Consider the following 22,387-nt stretch of genomic DNA (forward strand, 5'->3'; position numbering starts at 1 on the left):
GCCATCGAGGTGAGGTGTTCAGGATGGGACAGGTGGGCGTGGGTCTGCCCTGAACATGGTATCCGCCATCGAGGTGAGGTATTCAGGATGGGACAGGTGGGAATGGTCTGCCCTGAACATGGTACCTGCCTTCGAGGTGAGGTGTTAGCAAGCGTCAACTGTCATGGAACAGACAGTGACAGCTGGTGTGCTGGTCTGACCGTGGGAGGTACACCAGTGTGGGGGCTCAGATGGGGACCACTGCTGCCTTCTGAGCACAGCAGAGCATGGCTCCCATCACTGAGGATGGTCAGGACCCCCTCTGGGGGAGATGCCGCCTTTGGGTGGCTGCATCAAATGGCCACGAATGGACCACTCACTTCCTTCTCGGGGGTCCAGGGATTGTCCGCTTTGCTGTTTACAAAGCTCACCTGTGGGGCAAATGTTCTTGGTTCTTACCCACATACCTAATATATATGAATTGATATTAACTATGTAGCCTCAGCACAATGGTGATAACTTCAGATTATTTTGATATCCAACTCAAAACCCCACTTAAATGCCCATGGAGTACACTTACATCATAATACATTCATGTTTGGGGAATTAGCGGTATGGATGTACAAAACAAACAAACAATAAAACCTTGCAATAATTCACCTGTCCCTATCGCCCCATCCGCCTCCATGTTGGTATAAACAAAGAAATTCAGGCTACCCTTCAGTAACACTGAATTTTATATTTCCAGAGCCTGAAGTGCCTGTCTTCCTTTTAAAGATCTCAGAAATCTACAATTGCTTTCAAGCTCTTTTGTCCTACCCTAATATATATTTTTAATAACATTTTATCGTGTTTTTGGTGAAGGTTTACACAGCAGTTCAGGTTCCCATTTAACAATTTCTACACAAATTGTTCAGTGACACTGGTTTACATTCTTCACAGTGTGTGGACATTCTCAGTATTTCTGTTCTGGTTGGTCTGTTTATCCTACCATAACATTTTGAGGACTGTAATTTGATGGCCTTTTCATGTGGCCCCCCAATAATTTTTTTATAACACCACATACACATCCCCAGATATGTCTATTCCCCCATTTGAGCATGTTAGCCATTTCGTCAGAGGCAGTCTGTTTCTGTGAATTAATACTCAAATTTGCTCTATACCTTCACAGATGGTTATTTTTACACGCTTCCTTTGACGGATGGAAAGAACTGCCTATAAATAATAGCAGAGCTGTTATAACTGACCACACACCTGTGTTGTGGAGACTGTCCCCCGGGAAGAACCAAGGCTTCCCTAAGAGTGGAGCTGACTCTGGAGTGGGTGTCGTGAGGAGACAGGTCAGTGCGTGCCTGCGGAGGTGGAGTGGGGTGGGGTGGGCACACGGCAGCAGGAATGTCCATGAGTTTCACTGAAACATCAGCCCCTGACATCTATGAAAACAAACTTCCTGGGTAAACCTTTGCCTTTAAGGGGTGCTTGCTAAACATCCTAACTTGTCTCCATCCTGACTAAAATTTTTAGCGTGCATTTATATTTTGATGCCACAGTTTGTTATGTGTCTGCCCAATTATTGGTTCAAGTGGAATATAATCACAACAATGTATACTTTACTATATATCATTGCTACTCGAGTCCACTTGTAACCACAATGCATTTTGCAGTTAAGGTTGCTTTTGCAACAGTCTCCATAGTTACGATTTTCTGCAGTGCCGGCAGCTAACAGCTACATCTATCCCAGTACCAGCCGGGAGGCCGGTACAGCTATCCTCAGCTACCTCTTTTTAAAGTGAGTGACAGAGACAGGGTTCTGCTGATGGGGACCCTGTGCCCTTCTATATGAAGTGACAATTTCTGAGAAGACAAAGGGACCCTGGAGCCACTTTATGAAAAGCTTAAAATGGCATAGACATGAATACCCCTGCAGATACGGAATCTGATCACGTGGGATCCACAGTCTGTTTGCTCCTCGCGATCAGCCACCCTGGGCAAGCTGTTTGTGCAGGTTCAGTCCCAGCTCTCTCACCTGGCAGTATTGTTTTCAGGATTTTACCATAAATGTATGTGTTATGCCCAGCACAGTGCCTGCCGCCTAGACGTGGAAGCTATTACTACTTTTCTCTGCCATACTCTATAAGAATATCTCCTCCAAGTTGAATTTTTAGTTATTAGTACAAATCCATCATTTTTAAAGGAAAACCATTATTTGTTACAGAATATTTTTGCATTAAATTACTGCATTATATTTTCTGAGACCCAATCAGACCTCTGTTTATCCACTGGGGGATTTCCATTTGTCCAATTATTTAAAGAAAACCCTAGGCTCCAGTTTGGGGCGACAAGCCTACTGGAATTCCCTCAGAGCCCAGGGCAAGCGCTCCATGACACTGTCTCCTTCACCAACTCTCAGACGTGAGGGACCCCGGAATCCCGGGCTCTCCAAACGATGCTCGGGGTCGGGGCAGTTCCTGGTCTTCAGGAACCGTGGGAAATCCCCGTACTGAGTTTTTAAATTGATCCTTTTGGGAGATCCTCAGCAGGGCCACGGGGAGCAGGATGCTAGTGCACTTTAATTTTTGCTCTCCTCCCTGAAATCCAGTGCCTTCTGGGGCAGCGGACGTCAGAGCCGGGAGACGCGAGGTGAGCCTTCACCCCGCGGTGGTGATCAGCTTTTCATTTAATTGGGAGAGAGTGGGTGCCTTTAGAGCCCTAATGAAAAGTGTGTTTATTTACATAATTGAAGACATGGCCTTTGTAAGCCTGAACGTGAATATAAAAATGTTTCCTGTTTAAAAAATTTAAAAATTATTAAATTAAACCATCAACAAGAAATGTAAATCCACCTATGATGAGATATTTGACTTTACGATGCTACCAAGATTAAGGGGGGGCCCCAGGTGGCGTGGTGGTTAAGAGCTCGGCTGCTAACCAAAAGTTTGGCAGTTGGACAGTTCAAATCCACCAGCCGCTCCTTGGAAACCCAATGGGGCAGTTCTACTCTGTCCTGTAGGGTCGCTATGAGTCGGAATAGACTCGATGGCAATGGGTTTGGTTTTGTGGTTGCCAAGTTCAAAGCTGCGAAACTGCCAGATGATGTGTGTGCTGGAATCTATCTGTTCTCCTGGAAAGGGGAATCCAGAAACGGAGCTATTGTTCTGTGAATAAAATCTGCCATCCATTTCAGGCTAGTTTAGCTCAAATACCGTTATCTAGTCCCAAAGCATATCAAGTCCCTAAACATCTTCTGATAACGCAAGAGTTTGTTATACGCTGTTGAGCCCAGCACAAACACGATGAAAAACATCAGGCTGTGTCTTCGTCAAATACCCTCTAAAGAATCCTTTGCTCATGAACCAATATTGGGAGGTAAACTTTCTCACCACATTGGAGGGCTCTAACTTCTTCCTTCGGGCAAGATCAGTGATGTTGACACCGTTGTAGTTAATGCTTTCCATACAGCCTTTGAAATTCTTCCTGCTGCTCGAACTTGGCTTGCCAGAGAAAGGTATTCCTCCAAAGGTTATCTTTGAGAAAAAGTAAACATTGACAATGCATTTGATTAAAAAATAATAACAGCAGCTACATGAGGCCAGATCATTTAATACACTAGATAAAACTATAAATATAGCCAAGGACAAGAACCTTCACCTCCGTCAACATACGCAGACATTGTAGACTTCTAGGATGAATAGCATTATTAATTCTGGTAATTAGACTGTAAATTGAACACGTAAATAGCAATGATCCCTTGTGTCACTATTACCCGAAAGGCATTTTATAAATTTTCCTGGGAATGTCTCTAAAGATTTTATCCAGCAAATGCCTTTTATTAAATGGTAACGAAAATATATTTTCATGTTTATCATTCAAAGACACAACTAACAATAAGTGGCTCTAATAATCGCGAGATAACAAGCACTAAGATAAAAACTGATATAACTTCAGGCAAAAGCAAGGGCTATGGTAGCCTGTGTAGACATCCTGGGGAGTCCTTGGGTGGTGCAAAAGGTTAACACACTCAGCTGCAAATCAGAAGGCTGGAGGTTTGGGTCCACCCAAAGGCACCACAGAAGAAAGGACTGGAGATCTACTTCTGAAAAATCAGCCACTGGAAACCCTACAAAGTATACAGTTCTACTATGACACATACAGGGTCTCCATGAATCAGAGTCGACTCCCCAGCAACGGGTCGGCCTATTGTAGTCTAAGGACCATCAGAGTCCAGTGTTCATTAGCCGTATCTTGAACACAGAAAATAATTTCAAAAGCTTCATTACTATGTTGATTAGGGGCCTCTCAGGACTCTGAGGCCACAAGTTAAGAAGCACAAGCTTAAAGATTTCACAGGTTTTCCAAATCCTAAGGGATAAGGTCATCGCTCCTTCCCATGTTCATCTGGCCACTATTATATATAGAAAGAGAATATGTATTTTTCTGTAAACATTTGGTCAAACTACCGCATTGTACCATCGAATTCATATAACACAAAATTAGACTTAATATTTATATTTCCAACAACAACATTTACTACTCCTAGTGAATTAGTAGTAAATGAATTCAACTACGAATCACAGTTGTAATATCAAGGCATATAATGCTGAAGTTATATATCTGTTTTAATTACTCAGTGTTACTGTTATCAATTTCTCTTGCATATTTTTAAAGTGAAAGCAATAGTTAAGAAATTTTTAAATGTCAAGGCTTCATATTTTAAACACAAGGCAAAGACCTTTGTGTTCTAGGAAGCTGTGAGCACATTATGTTCTATTATTTAGTGTCATGACATTTTAAATGCTTAGTTAGTTTTAGGGGGAAAAATGATGGTTTATGAGGCAACATGAAAAAAAAACATAAGGGACTTCACTCAAAATAAAATGGGATATTATTTATACTGGTTAGCTGAATATACATAATTTACCACAGAGCTCATATACAGGAAGGAAAGGGGAAAAATGAGACAAAAGCTATACACAGATGAAAGAGAATGAGGAAAATGCAAAATACACAGACAGCAACCTGAAATAGTAGCCTTGCTGGGAAGACATTTTCAAGTTGCCCTGAACAGAACTTGTCAGGTACTGCGTGCGCACCCAAAGCCAAAGGCAGAATTACCGAGGCCAAAACAGAATGCTGCGTTTCCCGGGAACCAGTGTGTTCATCAGTTTCTTCCCTAACTCACAACTGGGACGAAGGGAGTCTTCAACAGTTAATGGCGTGCAGCAGCATCTTTTGAATAATATGACTAAACACTTGTTTTAAATTATTACCGTATTCCTTCTCTGTGTGCATAGCTTGTTTAACTGCAGACTCATTTTCCTTTGGGACAATGATTTGAGGTCTCCTTATGGTTCTCAGGGAGCCCTGGTGGCACGGTGGTTAAGAGCTCAGCTGCTAACCAAAAGGTTGGCAGTTTGAATCCATCAGCCATTCCGTGGCAACGCCGTGGGGCCGTTCTACTCTATCTTGTAGGGTCACTATGAGTCGGAATCGACTCGATGGAATGGGTTTATGGGTCTCAAGGCCCCTGAGTGGTGCAAACACTTTACTCTCGACTGCTAACCTAAAAGCTGGCGGTTTGCACCCACCCAGTGGTGCCATGGAAGAGAGCCTGGTGATTAAGATTAAGATTACAGCCAAGAAAATCCTATGGAGCAGTCCTAATCTGTAACACACGGGGTTGCCACGCGTTGGAATCAACTCAACAACAATGCGTTTTTCTTTTTGTTGTTGTTAGTTTTTGCCTCTCTGCCTCCAGCGGCCGAAGGTTCCTGTCTCACCTCCACCCAGGTGCCTTGGTGAAGCCACAGACTCCGGTTTCAGACTTCTAACGACCGAGAGATGTGGGCTGCCATCCCAATTCCTAATGTGACTAACCCATCTGACATTGGGAGGTCACTTACTCTTTCTGGTTCTGTGCTCTCATGGGTAAAACAGAGTGGCTGAACCACAGAACAAAACGTTTTCTGATATTCCAATTATTCTGATCACACTCAGACATTCCCACAGCTCATAGGATGACTTGGCCATTCAACAGCTCACCATGACTGAGACAACTGGTTCACCATCTTGTGGGCTGTGAGCCTTTACAGAGTGGCAGCTACTCCCAGGTGCCTCTCAATGTGCTTTCTCCCCATCCTGTCTAGGAAAACAAATCGCTTTTCATCTGGGTACATTGTTCTCCAGCCAGAATGTGGCACATATCGCCTCCTCACAGATAGTATTGGTTTAATGAGGGGTGAGTGGAGGGCTGTGGGCAGCCCCAAGGGCTGTGATCAGTGGGAGGGGACACCATCTTCTCGACTCCTTCCTCCTTCCTGCTGAACGGGATGCAGGATGGAATTGAGCAGCCACCTCAGAGACAGTGCAGCATCTGGAGAAAAGGGGACGGGCCTGACGACCCTAGGCTGCCCTTTGAGGCCATGGCTACCTGCTTCCAGACTCCTTGTTATAAAAGAGAACATGGATGCATCTCGTGGACACCACTGGACTTCCGTTTTGTTTGTGATACATAGCCACATTAATTTTCACTGACAAACTCGTTGCCATGGAGTCCATTCCAGCTCACGGCCACCCCATGTGTGTCAGAGTAGAATTGGGCTCCACAGGGCTTTCAGTGGCTGAGGTTTTGGAGGTAGATGGCCAGGCCCTTCTTCCTAGGAGCCCCTGGGTGGACTCATATCTCCAAGCTTTCAGTTAACTACCAAGTGTGGTAACCACTTGTACCATCTAGGGACTCCTACATTAGACCTGCTACATTCCTTTTAAGGAGCCCTGGTGGCGCAGGGGTTAAGCACCCAGCTGCTAACCGGAAGGTCGGCAGTTCGAACCCACCAGCCACTCCACGGGAGAAGGATGTGGCAGTCTGCTCCCATAAAGATTATAGCCTTGGAAACCCTATGGGGCAGTTCTACTCTGTCCTATAGGGTGGCTATGAGTTGGAATCAACTCAACAGCAATGGGCAAGGACTCCTAAGACAGTCCCTACTTCTCTTTAAACACAGAAGCCAACAGAGTCCCTATAAATTAAGATGAACATGTAGAGATACAAAGGTAGTCCAGCCAGGTTTACCGAGCCTCACGCCAATAACTGCCATCCCTCGGAGGACAGAAATCAGGCAGTGGCCCCACATAGAGGAATAAGTTGAGTCTATCCTGATTCTTTCTTAGCAAATTTAAATCTGTGCCTAGTGTCTACAACACATATGTCCACAGGAGAGGTTCCCAAGCATGGTATTATACATAGATGGGGTTCAGGTGTCCATGAATATGCTGGCCTGTGTGGAAACTGTTGTGTGTGCATGAATATTCATGCATTTGATCACCAACTCCATAGGTCACTGACCCCAGATGTTTAATTCTGTTTTTGAAAACTGGGATTGCATTGCCCATTGCTAATAGTCCGGTACTTCTCATTTTTCAATGGTACTTCAACGTTTATTAAAGGAGGATGAATAATTCATCTTTAAGTTCTCACATAAAATGGGGAGATAAGACACACGAGCCAAGACATATCCTAATTTAGAAAAGACATTCCTAGGAAGTTCCCATTCTTTCCCTTTCAAGGTCAAGGATCATTTTGCTTTACAGAGATTTTTTTTTTTCCGAGTGGGAGAATTATTTCTTGATAACCTCAAATTATTTTAATGTTAATAAAGTCTCCATCGGGGTTTATATGCATATTCAATCTTCAATTTGTGTTCAGGAATCTCTGTAATATATGCATATTCCAAAACATTTAGAAACTATTTAAACATATAAAGATAATAGAAAACACAGTTACAAATCCTGAGTTTTTCACTTATTATTTTATGATGGGCATATTCCACATTCTTAAAATGTGTATAGGCAGACAGGTAGATAGGTAGATACATAGATAGATACATAGGTAGACAGACAGACAGACAGATAGATAGACAGATGATAGAGATGGATGGATGGAAGGATGGATGGAAGGATGGATGGATGGATGGATGGATGGATGGACGGATAGATGGACAGATAGACAGACAGATAGATAGATACATATACACATATATGTGTTAAGCACTTGGCTGCTAACCTAAAGGTTGGCAGTTTGCATGCACATAGTGGCTCTCCAAGAGAAAGACCTGGCGATTTGCTGCCATAAAGATTATAGCCAAAAAAACCCTATGGGACAGCTCTGCTCTATCACATAGGGTCGCTATGAATCTGAACCGACTCTATGGCTTCTAACAATATATATCTGCTATCTCAAAACTGGGGTGCCACAGTGGACTCAGAGGGACACTACAGTGTATTTCAAAGGAAACCCAGCCATGCTTGGCATCTTCTGGGCACTGTATGAGATGCTAGCTTGACATAGCTCGCAGCTCCAACATTTGCTGCTACGTTCCTTTTCAGGAGCCCTGGGGGCACATGGTTAAGCACCCACCAGCCACTCTGCAGGAAAAAGATGTGGCAGTCCATTCCTGTAAAGATGACAGCCTTGGAAACCCTGTCACACTGGGTCGCTGTGACTCGGAACAGTCTTGACAGCACCTAACAACAACACATTGCTTTTGATGATGTCATACGTTTGTGACGTTGGGTTTTTGGCTACTGCTCGGATAAAAACAGAGCATCGCGTGAAAATAAAATGGACAGAAAATGAGGACAGACGGGTCAAATCTGGTCCCAAAATTTGAGAATTTGGCAGCACAGGTCACTTATCCTATTAGTAAGTTATTATTGTTCCTGGAGAATAAAATAAAATATTGCTTTTTCTTTTATGTGTATTATTATTACTTTTTTAAATGGCTACTAAACTGTGAGGACACAAGCATTTATTAAGTTATTTGCACCTAACTATCACAGAATGGGCCAGGGCTGCTGTGGGAAAATCACCGAGACACTACATGTTCCATGAACCGAGGCCATCAGGAGACCTCAGGCTGAATGTTTTACCCTATTTATTTTACTGTCAGACTGTGCTTGGACCTGTAGTGTTCTCCCGTTTCCCCTGTTATATATAACGCTGTGGTGAACATCTTCCTACAGAACTCTTATCCCCACACGTGATCATCGGTTTTAATGCACATGTCAAGGCTGAATTGCTCTCTAAATATATATATGTATATTTAATTGTATTGTGTTTTAGGTGAAAGTTTACAGCACAAATTAATTTCTCAGTAAAATTTTATCCATCGATTGTTTTGTGACATTGGTTGCAATCCCCGCCATGTGTCAGCACTCTCCCCACTTCCCTTTCCACCCTGGGTTCCCCGTGTCCATTCGTCCAGGTTTCCTGTCCCTTCCTGCCGTCTCGTCTTTGCTTTTGGGCAGGTGTTGCCCATTTGGTCTCCCATACTTGTGTTACTGTTTGTTTTACAGGCCTGTCTGATCTTCGGCTGAAAGGTGGACTACTGGAATGGCTTTAGTTCTAAGTTAGCAGGGTGACTTAAATATTTTTTTTAAATAACAACAAGCAAAAAACCAAAAACATGATATGCCTACCAGCACATTATGAGAATACTTCTTTTATTGTAGCAATACGGTCATTAATTAGTTTTTAATCTTTGATCATTTGGAAGGTCAAACACAGCGTCTCATTTATGACCAATCTCTTTAAAATATGCTATGCTTTACTTCCTTTACCATGATTATAGTTGAGAAAACAGAACTCGTCAAACGACTTGTCCATAATCATAAATGTATAAATGACCAAAACTAAATGCTATAAGCCAGAACTCACAATTAATTATCCGACACTTTGCAATAACTGTTAGAAAAACTTGTGCATACGCACTGCTTGCTGGCTATATAATATACTATACATACTTGAGAAAAAATAGGTAACATATTTAACTACCATTAAGATTTAATTACCATTAATTTAAGATTACAACTTAAATTTATTCTGAACATACGCAATGGTCCTGATAGCATGACAAACCGCTCCACTCTTTAAATTATTACTTTGACGACAACATTTAAAAATACTCCGAGTGCTCATGATTAAAAGTTTAGATATGAATGCAGTGGCATAAATTTTTAAAGGTTTACATTTGGTTGGAGAATGAAGTCAAGATGATAGGTAGGCAAAAAAAAAAAAAAAAAGTCCTCCAAGGTTGAGAAGGGAGAAAGTTGGCATGTTGTGGGTTGTTAACCAATGTCATAAAACAATATGTGCACTGACTGTTTAATGAGAAATTATTTGTTCTGCAAACCTTCACCTAAAGTACAATAAAAAGAAAAAAAAGATAGGTAGGTATGTGACTGACAAATACACAGTAACAAATAGGACCTGGTGGCAGCACGTCACCGCCGGCAGCCTCCACCTGTGGGCGCTCACCTCATAGTCCAGGTCCAGGTAGTCAAACTCGCCGTTGGTGCGGAAGTGCTGTGCACTCCTGTCGAGTGTGAGGTTGATGCCACGGCCCTGGCGCTCGATGACCACTGAGTGCCAGTGGTGATCGTCCAGCAGGCTGCCAGCCGTCACCGACGTGTGGCCATAGATGGGACCCAGCTGGTTGCTTCCTGAGTCACAAGGAAAGAGAAACAAGGAGTGACTGGTGGCCAACCCTGGGCAGGGGACACTTCATGTAGGAGGCCGGGAGCCCAGCCCACAGAGCTAACCCAGGAGGGCCACAAGACCACTACGCTAACCAGGGTAACCTGAAGTGTGTGTGAGTCACTCAGAATGGAAAAGTCGGCTCCCTTAAAAAGAAAAAAAAAAAAAGAAAGGTTTGTTCCACTGTGCCATGAATTATGCTAAATTTGGAAGAGTTATTGCAAAGTCCGGGCCTTGGGCTCTAAGCAGGGCAGAAACCCGAAGCTGGCTCCCACGGGCTGGCTGTAAGATCCTGGGAGTGTGGGGGCCCTCTCTGGGCCTCCGTGTTCCTGCATGTAAAATGGGGACAATGATTGTACCCACTTTACAAGGTTGCTGCGAGGTTTAAATGAGTCAGTGCCTGCCAAGAACTTAACTTAGCGTGCTCCCTGGCACTAGTGAGGGTTCAGTAAATGCTACCTGCAACATTAAAAAAAAAAAAAAGTATTATTGTTATCGTTGCTGCTGTTATTGTTATGGTTCTTTTTATTATTGATCAAGGAGAAACAGCATGACAATTTTCATTTTTTCTCTGACTCCAAAAGCCATAATCTTAAGCAGTATGTAACATCGAATGGCATGAAACATTTACTCAAGTTATACTTTACATTAAAATACAAACATTCAAAAAATACACACGTGGGTTCAATCTCGTGTTGAAATAAGATCTGCATAACAGCAGAACTCTAAATCAGGATGTAAGATTGTTAGAACCCAGAATGTTTGCCAAATTTGTCTCTGTATGCAGTTGACATTTTTCATACCACTCCCTACATTGTCTGATCAGGTGCTGCTTTTTATGATCGGGAAAAGTTAGTCTCTGAAATTATAGCCTGATTTAAGAACATCGAGCAGAATGACTGGTACAGTAAGTTATTTCTTTCACAATGAAGATGCTACGGGTCCCTATTCCTTACATTTTCCATGGTTTTCCGAGACCATATGGTTCTTCTTCGCTTTTGGTGAGGATATGACTTGTTGACGTGTGGCTGTGATTGTGAAGCTGTGTATGTGGTGGAGGCGTGTGGGCAGGAGAGGACCAAACCTAAGTGAAAAGACTACCCTTGGCCTTATTACCTGTACATATTTGTACCAGAGGCAGAGCAGCAGTCAGGTGTGCCTGATGTTCCGGTAACGGCATAAAGAACGACAGTGTATGTCGGTGGATGTACGTCCGTCGCTGTTGTCAATCCTAGCCAGTTAATAAAGCTCTGGAAGTCAACTGCTTCTCAGTGAAAAGGCGATGGCCTTTTTTGGGAGGTCATATGGTTAGTTACTTGTTTCAGAGAAGCGATGTCACACCTCTACAAAGCACAGTGGCTTTTAAAAGGTTATTCTGTATACTTTGTTTGACAAAGAGACGTTTGAAAGAAGAAACGTTGGATATAATCCAATTGCCTTGTCTCTCTCTGTGTGTGCACATATTTAAAAAAAAAAAACACGACTATTTACATTTTGTTTTCTGGGCTCTCTACTCTCACCCTACCTGCTTCCCTTCTATTGATCCTTGTTTCACAAATGATTTACGGCTGTGTTTTTCCCAGGTAGCACCAGAATACGTGTTCACTATTACAAGTAGAAAATATTATGAAGAAGTAACATGTAAACTATCATATTTCCACTCATTTTCACCATTAACAATAGATTAGTCTACTTCCTTCCAGGCTTTTTTTCTATATACAGTAAAACCTGGGAAAAGCTGGAACCTGTGTAGGAAACCTGCCAGAGAAGGAAATGCAAATATTTTCCACTAAACCTAGTTAGAGACAAATGGAAACACTGCACCCCGTCAAAGGCAGAAAACTTGCGAGACCCGGAAAAACAAGCCAGTCTCGCTTGGTTCCGGCTCTCCAAGTTTTCACTGTACATATATTTATTTATATATATTTATATTTAGTGTTATACATACATTTAATTATATATATTTAATATGACAATATTGGTATCATATTGTTTATAATATTTTGTATCTCACAGTTTTAAAATTATATAGTGAATATAACTGACTATCATTTTAAGCACATATCATCCTATTTCTACATCTTTAGTTTTTTTTCAAATTTTGACATTGCAATCAATATTGCAAAGTACACCACGGACTTGAATCCTTGTACACTTTTCTCATTATTTCCTTGGGATTACTGGATCAAAATATATAGGTGATTTTAAATATCTGAGTACATATGGTCACACTGTTTTCCTGAAAATACTTCCCGATTTACAGAACAGTCCAATGGGTTCTTTTTGTCACATACTCACGAACACTGATATTGTCATTTTTAAATGTATTGATTCATTATTTATTTATATAAAATTTACTTATTATTATAAAATAATTTACAATTTTTTGGTAAGAAAAAATTGGTACCTTGTTATTTTATTGTGCTTTTCTTGTATAGATAGTGTGGTTGAGCATTTTGGGTTCATAAAATGGTTATATTTCTTCTCCTGTGAGTTGTCTCTTGATGTGCGTTGCCCATTTTCTCTGAAAGTCAGCGTATTCTCGTGGATTCTCCTCTTCGATGTCTGATGGGTGACTCAATGCACTAGGTTCCAGCACATCTCTGGTGAGTTTCCTCCATTTCTGAAGATGGCACGGATGTCCACTTGATGCTCAAACCCAAACCCTAGGGCTCATCCTTCACTTCCTCCCTTTCCTTCTCACCTCATGTCCAATCCATCCCAAGTCATGCTGAACCTGCTCCTAAAACTAGACCCATTTCTCTGCATCTCCACATCTCCACGGATAACCACCTCCTACAAACCTTCGCCACGTCTCACCTGGGCTATGTGGGAGGCTTGCTCACAGTCTTGTGCTGAAACAAGCAACTTTCTTGCAGATCCTCAGTGAGCTTTTAACATAAGATCATGATGCCATACAGTCTAGAGCCTCCCAAGAGCTTCCCATTCTTAAAATAATATCTGAACCTTCAGGATTTGGACCTACTCTTAGATTCCATCTCCCAGCCCACCTTCTCACTGGATCTGCCCACACCAGCCTCCTTCCTGGTCCCTGTGCATGCTGAGACTTTGTCTTTAATGGCTCCCTTCTCTGAAACGTTTTCCTTCTCCTTGACTTTTTCACGGCTCATTCCTTGTCATCATTCAGAGCTCAGCTTGACTGTCTTCTCATCCACGAGGTCTTCCCTCATGACCCATGCTCTTAATTAGAGTATCTGCTTAATTTACTTCATGGAACTTACCATTGTTTGAAATTATTTCTCTTTAGTTGGTTTAAAATACTAATAAAAAGTATTATATCTTCTGCTATACCATCAACTTCATGATCTCAAGGACTTTGTCTCTTTGCTCACCACTGTCTCCCAGCAGGTGGGATAGTGCCCGGCAAAGCAGATGTTCAACAAATATTTTTTCGAATGAGTACGTATCTCCATATACACCAACTGCTATAGATTAAGAATGAATTGACCACAAAAAGTGAACTACGACTGTGATTTCATTGTAAAGGATTAAGCAGCATTACCATGTGCCTAACGGGAACAGCAATACCTAAAAGGAATGGCACCCAGAGTTGAACGTACCAAGGTTCAAGCTGAGGACCAGCTTGGCTTTCTTGAGCTCCAGAGTGATGTAATCTCCTTGCTGTCCTTCCCCATGCAGGATGACCCCTTCACTCTCAGAGGTCTTAAATTTCAGGGCAATGACATCTTTCAGTGTTTTCATCTTCTTATTTTTGAATCTGTATGGCAACACAACATGGCCATCGAAATTGATGACGTCAGCCCCTAAAAGAAGAAATGGACAACACATCATTGAGTCATTGCGGGCTGACACCCAGGGTGAATCTACCTATTACTGATGGGGTCTGTACAGGATAAATGGGGGTAAAGAAGTGCTTTCCCTCAGAAATCCAAGGTCCTGGGTTCTCGTTCTGTCTCTTCCTTTGGTTTACTGTGTGTCTTGAAAAGGATTTTATGGGGAGTATTGATAAGAATGATCATTAGAACCTATATCAATAAAAAAACTTGCTGCAATTGTAATATTAATAATATCAATCTAATCAAAGTGTTAAAAGCTTCAAATTTTAACTTGAGACTCTAGAATTTCATTGAAAAAAGTGAACTATTTAATCCCAATATTTTTCCCTCAAATGAAGATAATTCTTCATATCTTGTAAATATACATGTTACTCAAATATCTGCTTCTCTTTGACATAGAATGGAGGCACTTGGGATGTTCCATTTCATGATGTTATGGGTAGATTTGTGTTCTCCAAAAGTTGTATTCAAGTCCTAACACCTGGTACCTGTGAATGTGACCTTGCCTGGAAATAGCATCTCACAGGCATAATTGGCTAAGGTAACGTGAGGTCACACTGGAGCCAGGTGTCCTCCTAAGAAGATAAGCGACACAGACACAGGGGAAGATGCATGTGAAGATGAAGGCAGACAGCAGGGATTCGACCACAAGCCAAGGGATGTCTGGGTCTTCCCCTAGAGCTTCCAGAGAGTGTGTGGCCCTGCCAACACCCTGAGCTAGGACCCCCCAGCCTCCAGAATCGTCAGAAAATACATGTCCATTGTGTTAAGCCACCAGAGCGTGATCCTTTGTTACAGAGCCCTGGGAAATGAATACGGATGGTACACTCATTTTTTCTAAGGATTTTATATTCCACTACATTTTAAACAAGCCTGTAGCAGTACTCAGAGCTCATTACTAATTGAACTTTAGGAAACTCCTTAACATTTGCTCCTAGACGCCATGTGTCTCACTTTCCTTGTGAGCTCCTTACAATGGAGAACTGAGCTTCTGATGTTTTTGACAACCTCACTTACTTATATATAAGCTGGAAGAACAAATTATCTAGCCTATGCTGACCATAGTGGTTCTAATTTGGATTTAGAAGATTACACTGAAGTAATGAAATCACATAAACTTTTTACAAATATGGGCAATTTTTTTCACTAGTTATAACACTAGTCCCCACAAAGAGGTGATTGTGGGGACTAGGTTTATAACTTTTACTTATTCACACCAGAAATAGAAAATCTGATTATATTCTTTATCAGGCACTATTGACACACACTAGGAGTAAAGACCTGGATCTACTTCTGAAAATTAGCCAGTGAAAACCTATGGAGCACAACAGAACCCTGTGTGACTTGCCTGCTTTGGACACATCATCAGGAGGGATCAGTCGCTGGAGGACTACATCATGTTTGGTGAAGTAGAGGGCCAGCGAGGGCAAGGGGAACCCACGGTGAGATGGATTGGCACAATAGCTGCAACAATGGATTTGAAAATGCCAGTGATTTTGAGGATGATGCAGGACCAGGCAATATTTCATTCTGTTGTACATAGGGTCTCCATGAATCTGAGACAACTTCATGGCAGCTAACAATAATGACATTGACCGATGGGTTCTCAATTCATAGAATGGCTAAAAGATGAATTACGATCATTCTGATCAAATTTTGAGTATAAATAGAAACTTAGTTACCCTTATTGGCTCTTTGTCATCAAAAATATTTTTAAAAAAATCCATTTCCCTTGGTTTTAAATTTTTTTAAGTCATAGAAAACCTCATCAAATTGGATGGCTCTCATTACTTCAAAATCACCAGCCTGGATGGAGCTGGTTCCTTGGTGTTGGGGAAGGTCTGGCTGCAGAGCACACTGGAGGTGCTGGAGAAAAATAAGAGCAATTGTGAAGCCTGCCAGGGAAATCTTTTCACTTTCCGCATCCTACTTCTCTGTACTTGTTTACTTCAACCACACAGGAAACACTTGGATGGCCTTGTCACCAGAGCTCCCCACGAGATAAATCTCCCTGCCACATGACTGCAGTGGGGTTGCTAAGCTGCACTGGCCACACTGGCTCCCTTTTATCCACTCCCTGCCGCTACAAGCTTTGCCTTTACTATCGGACTCTACCAGGTTGAGTTGTTGTCTTAGTTATCTAGCGCTGCTATAACAGAAATACCACAAGTGGGTGGCTTTAACAAACAGAAATCTAGTTTCTCACAGTCTAGGAGGCTAGAAGTCCAAATTTAGGGGAAGTCGTTCTCTCTCTGTTGACTCTGAGGGAAGGTCCTTGTCATTAATATTCCCCTGGTCTAGGAGCTTCTCAGTACAGGGACTGCAGATCCAAACGATACGCTCTGCTCCGGGTGCTGCTTTCTTGGTGGCATGAGGTCCCTTTCCTCTCTGCTCAATTCTCTCTTTTACATCTCAGAAGAGATTGACTCAAAATACAACCTAATCCTGTAGATTGAGTCCTGCTTCATTAACATAACTGCCTCATTAACATCATAGAGGTTACGATTTACAACACATAGGATAATCACATCAGATCACAAAATGGAGGACAACCACACAATACTGCAAATCACAGCCTAGCTAAGTTGATACACATTTTAGAGGGACACAATTCAATCCATAACAGTTGTTGTGAACACAGCTATTTCAAATATTACTCAAAATTAAATCTAAGTTTTCCTTTCCAGTCACAGATGGCTATCACATGCTTTAAAAATATTTATCCTATTATCTCAAACAGATATTTAACAGTTGAAATGGTAGTTTGGAGAATGTTACACTCTAAAAAGTTCAGACAGAAAAAACATAACTTTGAGGTTTGAGTTTTAATTCTTCTCTCGTTTCCTTACTGCCCATAAAAATGCCTCTCTTAATCAACAGAATTCTGTTCTCTGTGACTGTGAGTCACAGAGGTTTATTTTACTATAGGGGAAAACCAGCTATTAAATTGTGGCTTCTGCTAACACTGCATAACCAATTAGGCTTTAGCTTAATCATCTATACTGTCACGGCTGAATTCTAACCTCACTGTCTTTATCATCCTTGATGATGAGAGTGAAAGCACAGAAAAAACGCACTCGGCATTTTAGATCCCAGGTCAAATTTATAATCCAGCAAAACAAAACCCATTGCCGTTGAGTTGATTCCAACTCATAGCAACCCTACAGGACAGAGTAGAACCACCCCTTAGATTTTCCAAGGAGCATCTGGTGGATTTGAACCACTGGCTGACCTTATGGTTAGCAGACATGGCTCTTAACCACTACGGCACCAGGGTTTCCATAATCCAGCAATGAGCAGAAATTATTTTTTGTTTAGAAAAGGGAATGAACAGAAGCCCGAGAGAGGGAGTAAATTCTGGACTCCAGAAAGTAATTTTGCAGTCAGTTCCTTATCAGGGGCAGTGGATGATGGCCACATCACTGGTTTATACATCTTTGATATACACTGCTTGACATTCCCCATTCACTTCTCAGGAAGGAGATGATCCTGAAGCTTAGATGGAGGAAAGGATTCATACCTCTTGTACTTTCTCCTAAATCAAAATCTGTGCCCAGTTCTCCAAGGTGAGGAGTAGTGGCTTATGCAAATGTTAATGCCTATCTGCCTTACTTTTAGGGCAATGGATAAAGGCAAAAGAAAGGATGAGCATGGTTTATTTCTTCAGGAAGTCTTCGGTATTAACAAAAACAGGGAGGGCTGGGACTCGCATGGATTAAGTCTCTTCCTACAAATAGTAAGTGCTACAATGCCCTCTCCCACTATGGATCAAAGTTGTTCTTGTACAAATGGGTTGGATGCTTCCAAAATATCAGCATGTTCTCATGTGGATATGATCTCAGAACTGGGCTGGAGATGATAAAATTCCTGAAAATAATCTATGATATGTAATTTACACATAAACACATACTATACACTTTTAAAGGGTCTGAGATATTGTGAAATCACGCAAACGACATTCATCAGAGTTTAGTTATATATCCGATAAAAATACATTAAAACTTCAGGTGACATCTAATAACATGTTCTGCTTGTTTTGGGCCAGGCCACTTTTTCATTTTTTTTCTATTGCCCTGATTGCTTATCACCGCCTAGAATTAAGCTTTGTATGCAGTGATGATATGTGTATAGTGAACTGTTTAAGCAATCTGAGCAACAATAATAACTAGTCAAAAAGTGAATCCAAAATCATAGAATTCCCACGATTCTCTTTCTAACAATAATTCAGCAAGCTGGTAATGTGCCCAATTCATCAAACTGTCATGGTAAAGAAGCATTTTTTTTTTTTTTTGGTTTTCATTGTTACTTAGTCTTTATTTTCTGAATTCAGAAAAGATATTTTGGAGAAGTGTTTACGATGTAAATATTTTTACAATATCTTTGATGTATTTTTTACTACAAAAGTAAGATATATTTATTGTTAGGAAGAAATTAAACAGAAATTATAATGTCAAAAGTAAATCCCACCCACAAGAGATCACCAGGGTTGATCCCACCTATCCACCCACCTATCCAGCCATTGTTCTAATGTATGCAATAATCCAGGCATTCACAAGAGAGAGAGAAGAGAGAGGGAGAGAACAAAGAATGCCATTTCATTATTGTCATGGTCAAGAATGTACAATGATAGCTTGAGTTTTGGGGACTATAATATCATTTAAAGTGTAGGGAAATTGTATGCTTTAGCTAATTAACATATTTATCTGAACTTCATGCACCAAAGCAGTTGTTCCAAACCATGTTTCTTCATTTTTATGCTAATAGCAATGATTCATCACCTGTGGGCATCTCTTTGAGTAACTCTTTTATATGGAAGTGTATGTGGATGACGTACACATTGGCCATTGCTAAGAGTGAAATGGAACCCTGGTGGTGCAGTGGCTAAGAGCTCAGCTTCTAAGCAAAAGGTCAGCAGTTCAAATCCACCAGCCACTCCTTGGAAACCCTATGGGGCTGTTCTACTCTGTCCTACAGGGTCACTATGAGTCGGATAGCAACAGATTTTTAAGAGTGAAATACTTTGTTGGCACCAGTGATGTGGTGAGTGAAGAGTTGGAAAGTATAAGGGGGAAGACCCTCTATTAGAAGTGAGAGGAAGGGAGGGGCAGGACAACACCATCTAGGTGGGGGAATGATGTAATGGGAGAGGTCAAGAGGCAGCCTGGGCTTTGGGACACAGCAAAAGCAGTGCTCAGAAGTCAATTTATACCAACAAATGCACATATCCAAAAAGAAGAAAGGGCCAAAATCAAAACATTAACCCTACTACTTGTACAATTAGAAAGAGAGCAGCAAAAGAATCCCTCGGGCACCAGAAGAAAGCAAATAATAAAAATCAAAGCAGAATTAAATGAAATAGAGAACAGAAAAACAATTGAAAGAGTTAACAAGACCAAAAGATGGTCCTTTGAAAAGATCAACAACATTGATAAACCACTGGCCAAACTGACAAAAGAAAAACAGGAAAGGAAGCAAACAACCCGAACAAGGAATGAGATGGGCGATATCACAACAGACCCAACTGAAATGAAAAGAATACTATTTATATTTTCATAGTTTCATAACAGAATACTACGAAAAATTGTACTCTAACAAATTTGAAAACCTAGAAGAAATGGACAAATTTCTAGAAACACACTTCCTACCTAAACTAACACAAACACAGGTAGAACAACTAAATAAACCTATAACAAAAGAAGAGATTGAAGAGTTAATTTAAAAACTCCCGACGAAAAAAAGCCCTGGCCCTGATGGCTTCATTGAAGAATTCTACCAAACATTCAGAGAAGAGTTCACACCAGTAATACTAAAGGTATTTCAGAGCATAGAAAGGATGGACTATTCCCAAACTCACTCTATGAAGCCAGCATAACCCTGATACCAAAATCAGGTAAAGATACCACAAAAAAAGAAAATTACAGACCAATATCCCTCATGAACATAGATGCAAAAATTCTCAACAAAATTCTAGCCAACAGAATTCAACAACATATCAAAAAAATAACTCACCATGACTAAGTGGGATTCATACTAGGTGTGCAGAGATGGTTCAACATTAGAAAATCAATCAATGTAATCCGTCACATTAATAAAACAAAAGACAAGAACCACATGATTTTATCAATTGATGCAGAAAGGCCTTCAACGAAGTCCAACACCCATTCGTGATAAAAAAACTCTCAGCAAAATAGGAATAGAAGGGAAATTCCTCAGCATAATAAAGGACATTTATACAAAGCCAACAGCCAATATCATCCCAAATGGAGAGACTTTGAAAGTATTCCCCGTGAGAATGAGAATCAGACAAGGATGCCCTTTATCACCACTCTTATTCCAATTGTGCTGGAGGTCTTAGCCAGAGCAATTAGGCTAGAAAAAGAAATAAAGGGCATCCAAATTAGTAAGGAAGAAGTAAAAGTATCTCTATTTGCAGATGATGTGATCTTATACACAGAAAACCCCAAAGAATCCTCAGGAAAACTCCTGGAACTAACAGAAGATTTCAGCAAAGTATGAGGATAGAAGATAAACATACAAAAATCAGTTGGATTCCTCTACACCAACAAAGAGTACTTCCAAGAGGAAATCACCAAATCAATATTATTTACAATAGCTCCCAAGAAGACAAAATACTTAGGAATAAATCTAACCAGAGACGTAAAAGACCTATACAAAGAAAACTACAAGACACTACTGCAAGAAACCAAGAGACCTACATAAGTGGAAAAATATACCTTGCTCATGGATAGGAAGAGTCAACGTTGTGAAAATGTCAATTCTACCCGAAGCGATCTACAGATACAATGTAATCCCGATCCAAACTCCAACGGCATTTTTTAATGAGTTTGAGAAACAAATCACTAACTTCATATGGAAAGGGAAGAGGCCCTGGATAAGTAAAGCATTACTGAAGAAGAAGAACAAAGTGGGAGACCTCACACTACCTCCTTTTAGAACCTATTATACTGCTACAGTAGTCAAAACAGCCTGGTATTGGTACAACAACGGATACATAGACCAATGGAACAGAACTGAGAATCCAGACATAAGTTCATCCACCTGTGAGCAGCTGATATTTGACAAAGGCCCAAAGTCCGTTAACTGGGGAAAAGACAGTCTCTTTAACAAATGGTGCTGGCATATCTAGATATCCATCTGCGAAAAACTGAAACAAGACCCCTACCTCACACCATGCACAAAAACTAACTCAAAATGGATCAAAGACCTAAATATAAAATCTAAAATGGTAAAGATCATGGGAAAAAAAATAGGAACAACACTTGGAGCCCTGATACACGGCAAAAACAGAATATAAACTCCAAGTAACAATGCACAAACACAAGAAGAGAAAGTAGATAGCTGGGAGTTTCTAAAAATCAAACACTTATGCTCATCAAAAGACTTCACCAAACAGTAAAAAGACAACCTACAGACTAGGGAAACATTTTTGGCTACGACAAGCCCGATCAGCATCTCATCTCTCTAATCTACAAGATACTGCAAAACCTCAACAACAAAAAGACAAACAACCCAATTAAAAAATGGGCAAAGGATATGAACAGGCACTTTGCCAAAGAAGGCATTCAGGCAGCTAACAGACACATGACAAAATGCTCATGATCATTAGCCATTAGAGAAATGCAAATCAAAACTACAATGAGATGCCATCTCATCCCAACAAGGCTAGCATTAATCCAAAAAACAGAAAATAATAAATGTTTGAGAGGTTGTGGAGACACTGGAACACTAATACACTGCTGGTGGGAATGTAAAATGGTACAACTACTTAGGAAATCAGTTTGGGGCTTCCTTAAAAAGCTAGAAATAGAAGTACCATACGATCCAGCTATCCTGCTCCTGAGAATATATCCTAGAGAAATAAGAGCCATCACATGAATAGATATATGCACACCCATGTTCACTGCAGCACTGCTCACAATAGCAAAAAGATGGAAACAACCTAGGCACCCATCAAAGGACGAATGGATAAACAAATTACGGTATATCCACACAATGGAATACTACGCAACAATAAAGAACAACGATGAATCTGCAAAAC

General features: G+C 41.0%; 1 protein-coding gene across 1 annotated transcript in view; it reads right to left on the reverse strand.

Moving 5' to 3' along the window:
* CNTNAP2 (contactin associated protein 2) overlaps positions 1 to 22,387 on the reverse strand; it is a 1,280,693-nt gene that overhangs the window by 979,911 nt on the left and 278,395 nt on the right. The window contains exons 4-6 of the mRNA XM_023736915.1: positions 14,092 to 14,295; positions 10,292 to 10,476; positions 3,360 to 3,503 (exon numbers count right to left, since the gene is read on the reverse strand). Of these exons, the coding sequence (XP_023592683.1) occupies positions 3,360 to 3,503; positions 10,292 to 10,476; positions 14,092 to 14,295 (533 nt within the window). The remainder of the gene's footprint in view (positions 1 to 3,359; positions 3,504 to 10,291; positions 10,477 to 14,091; positions 14,296 to 22,387) is intronic.

Source organism: Trichechus manatus, unplaced genomic scaffold (genome assembly GCF_000243295.1).
Source record: "Trichechus manatus latirostris isolate Lorelei unplaced genomic scaffold, TriManLat1.0 scaffold00093, whole genome shotgun sequence".
NCBI lineage: Eukaryota > Metazoa > Chordata > Mammalia > Sirenia > Trichechidae > Trichechus > Trichechus manatus.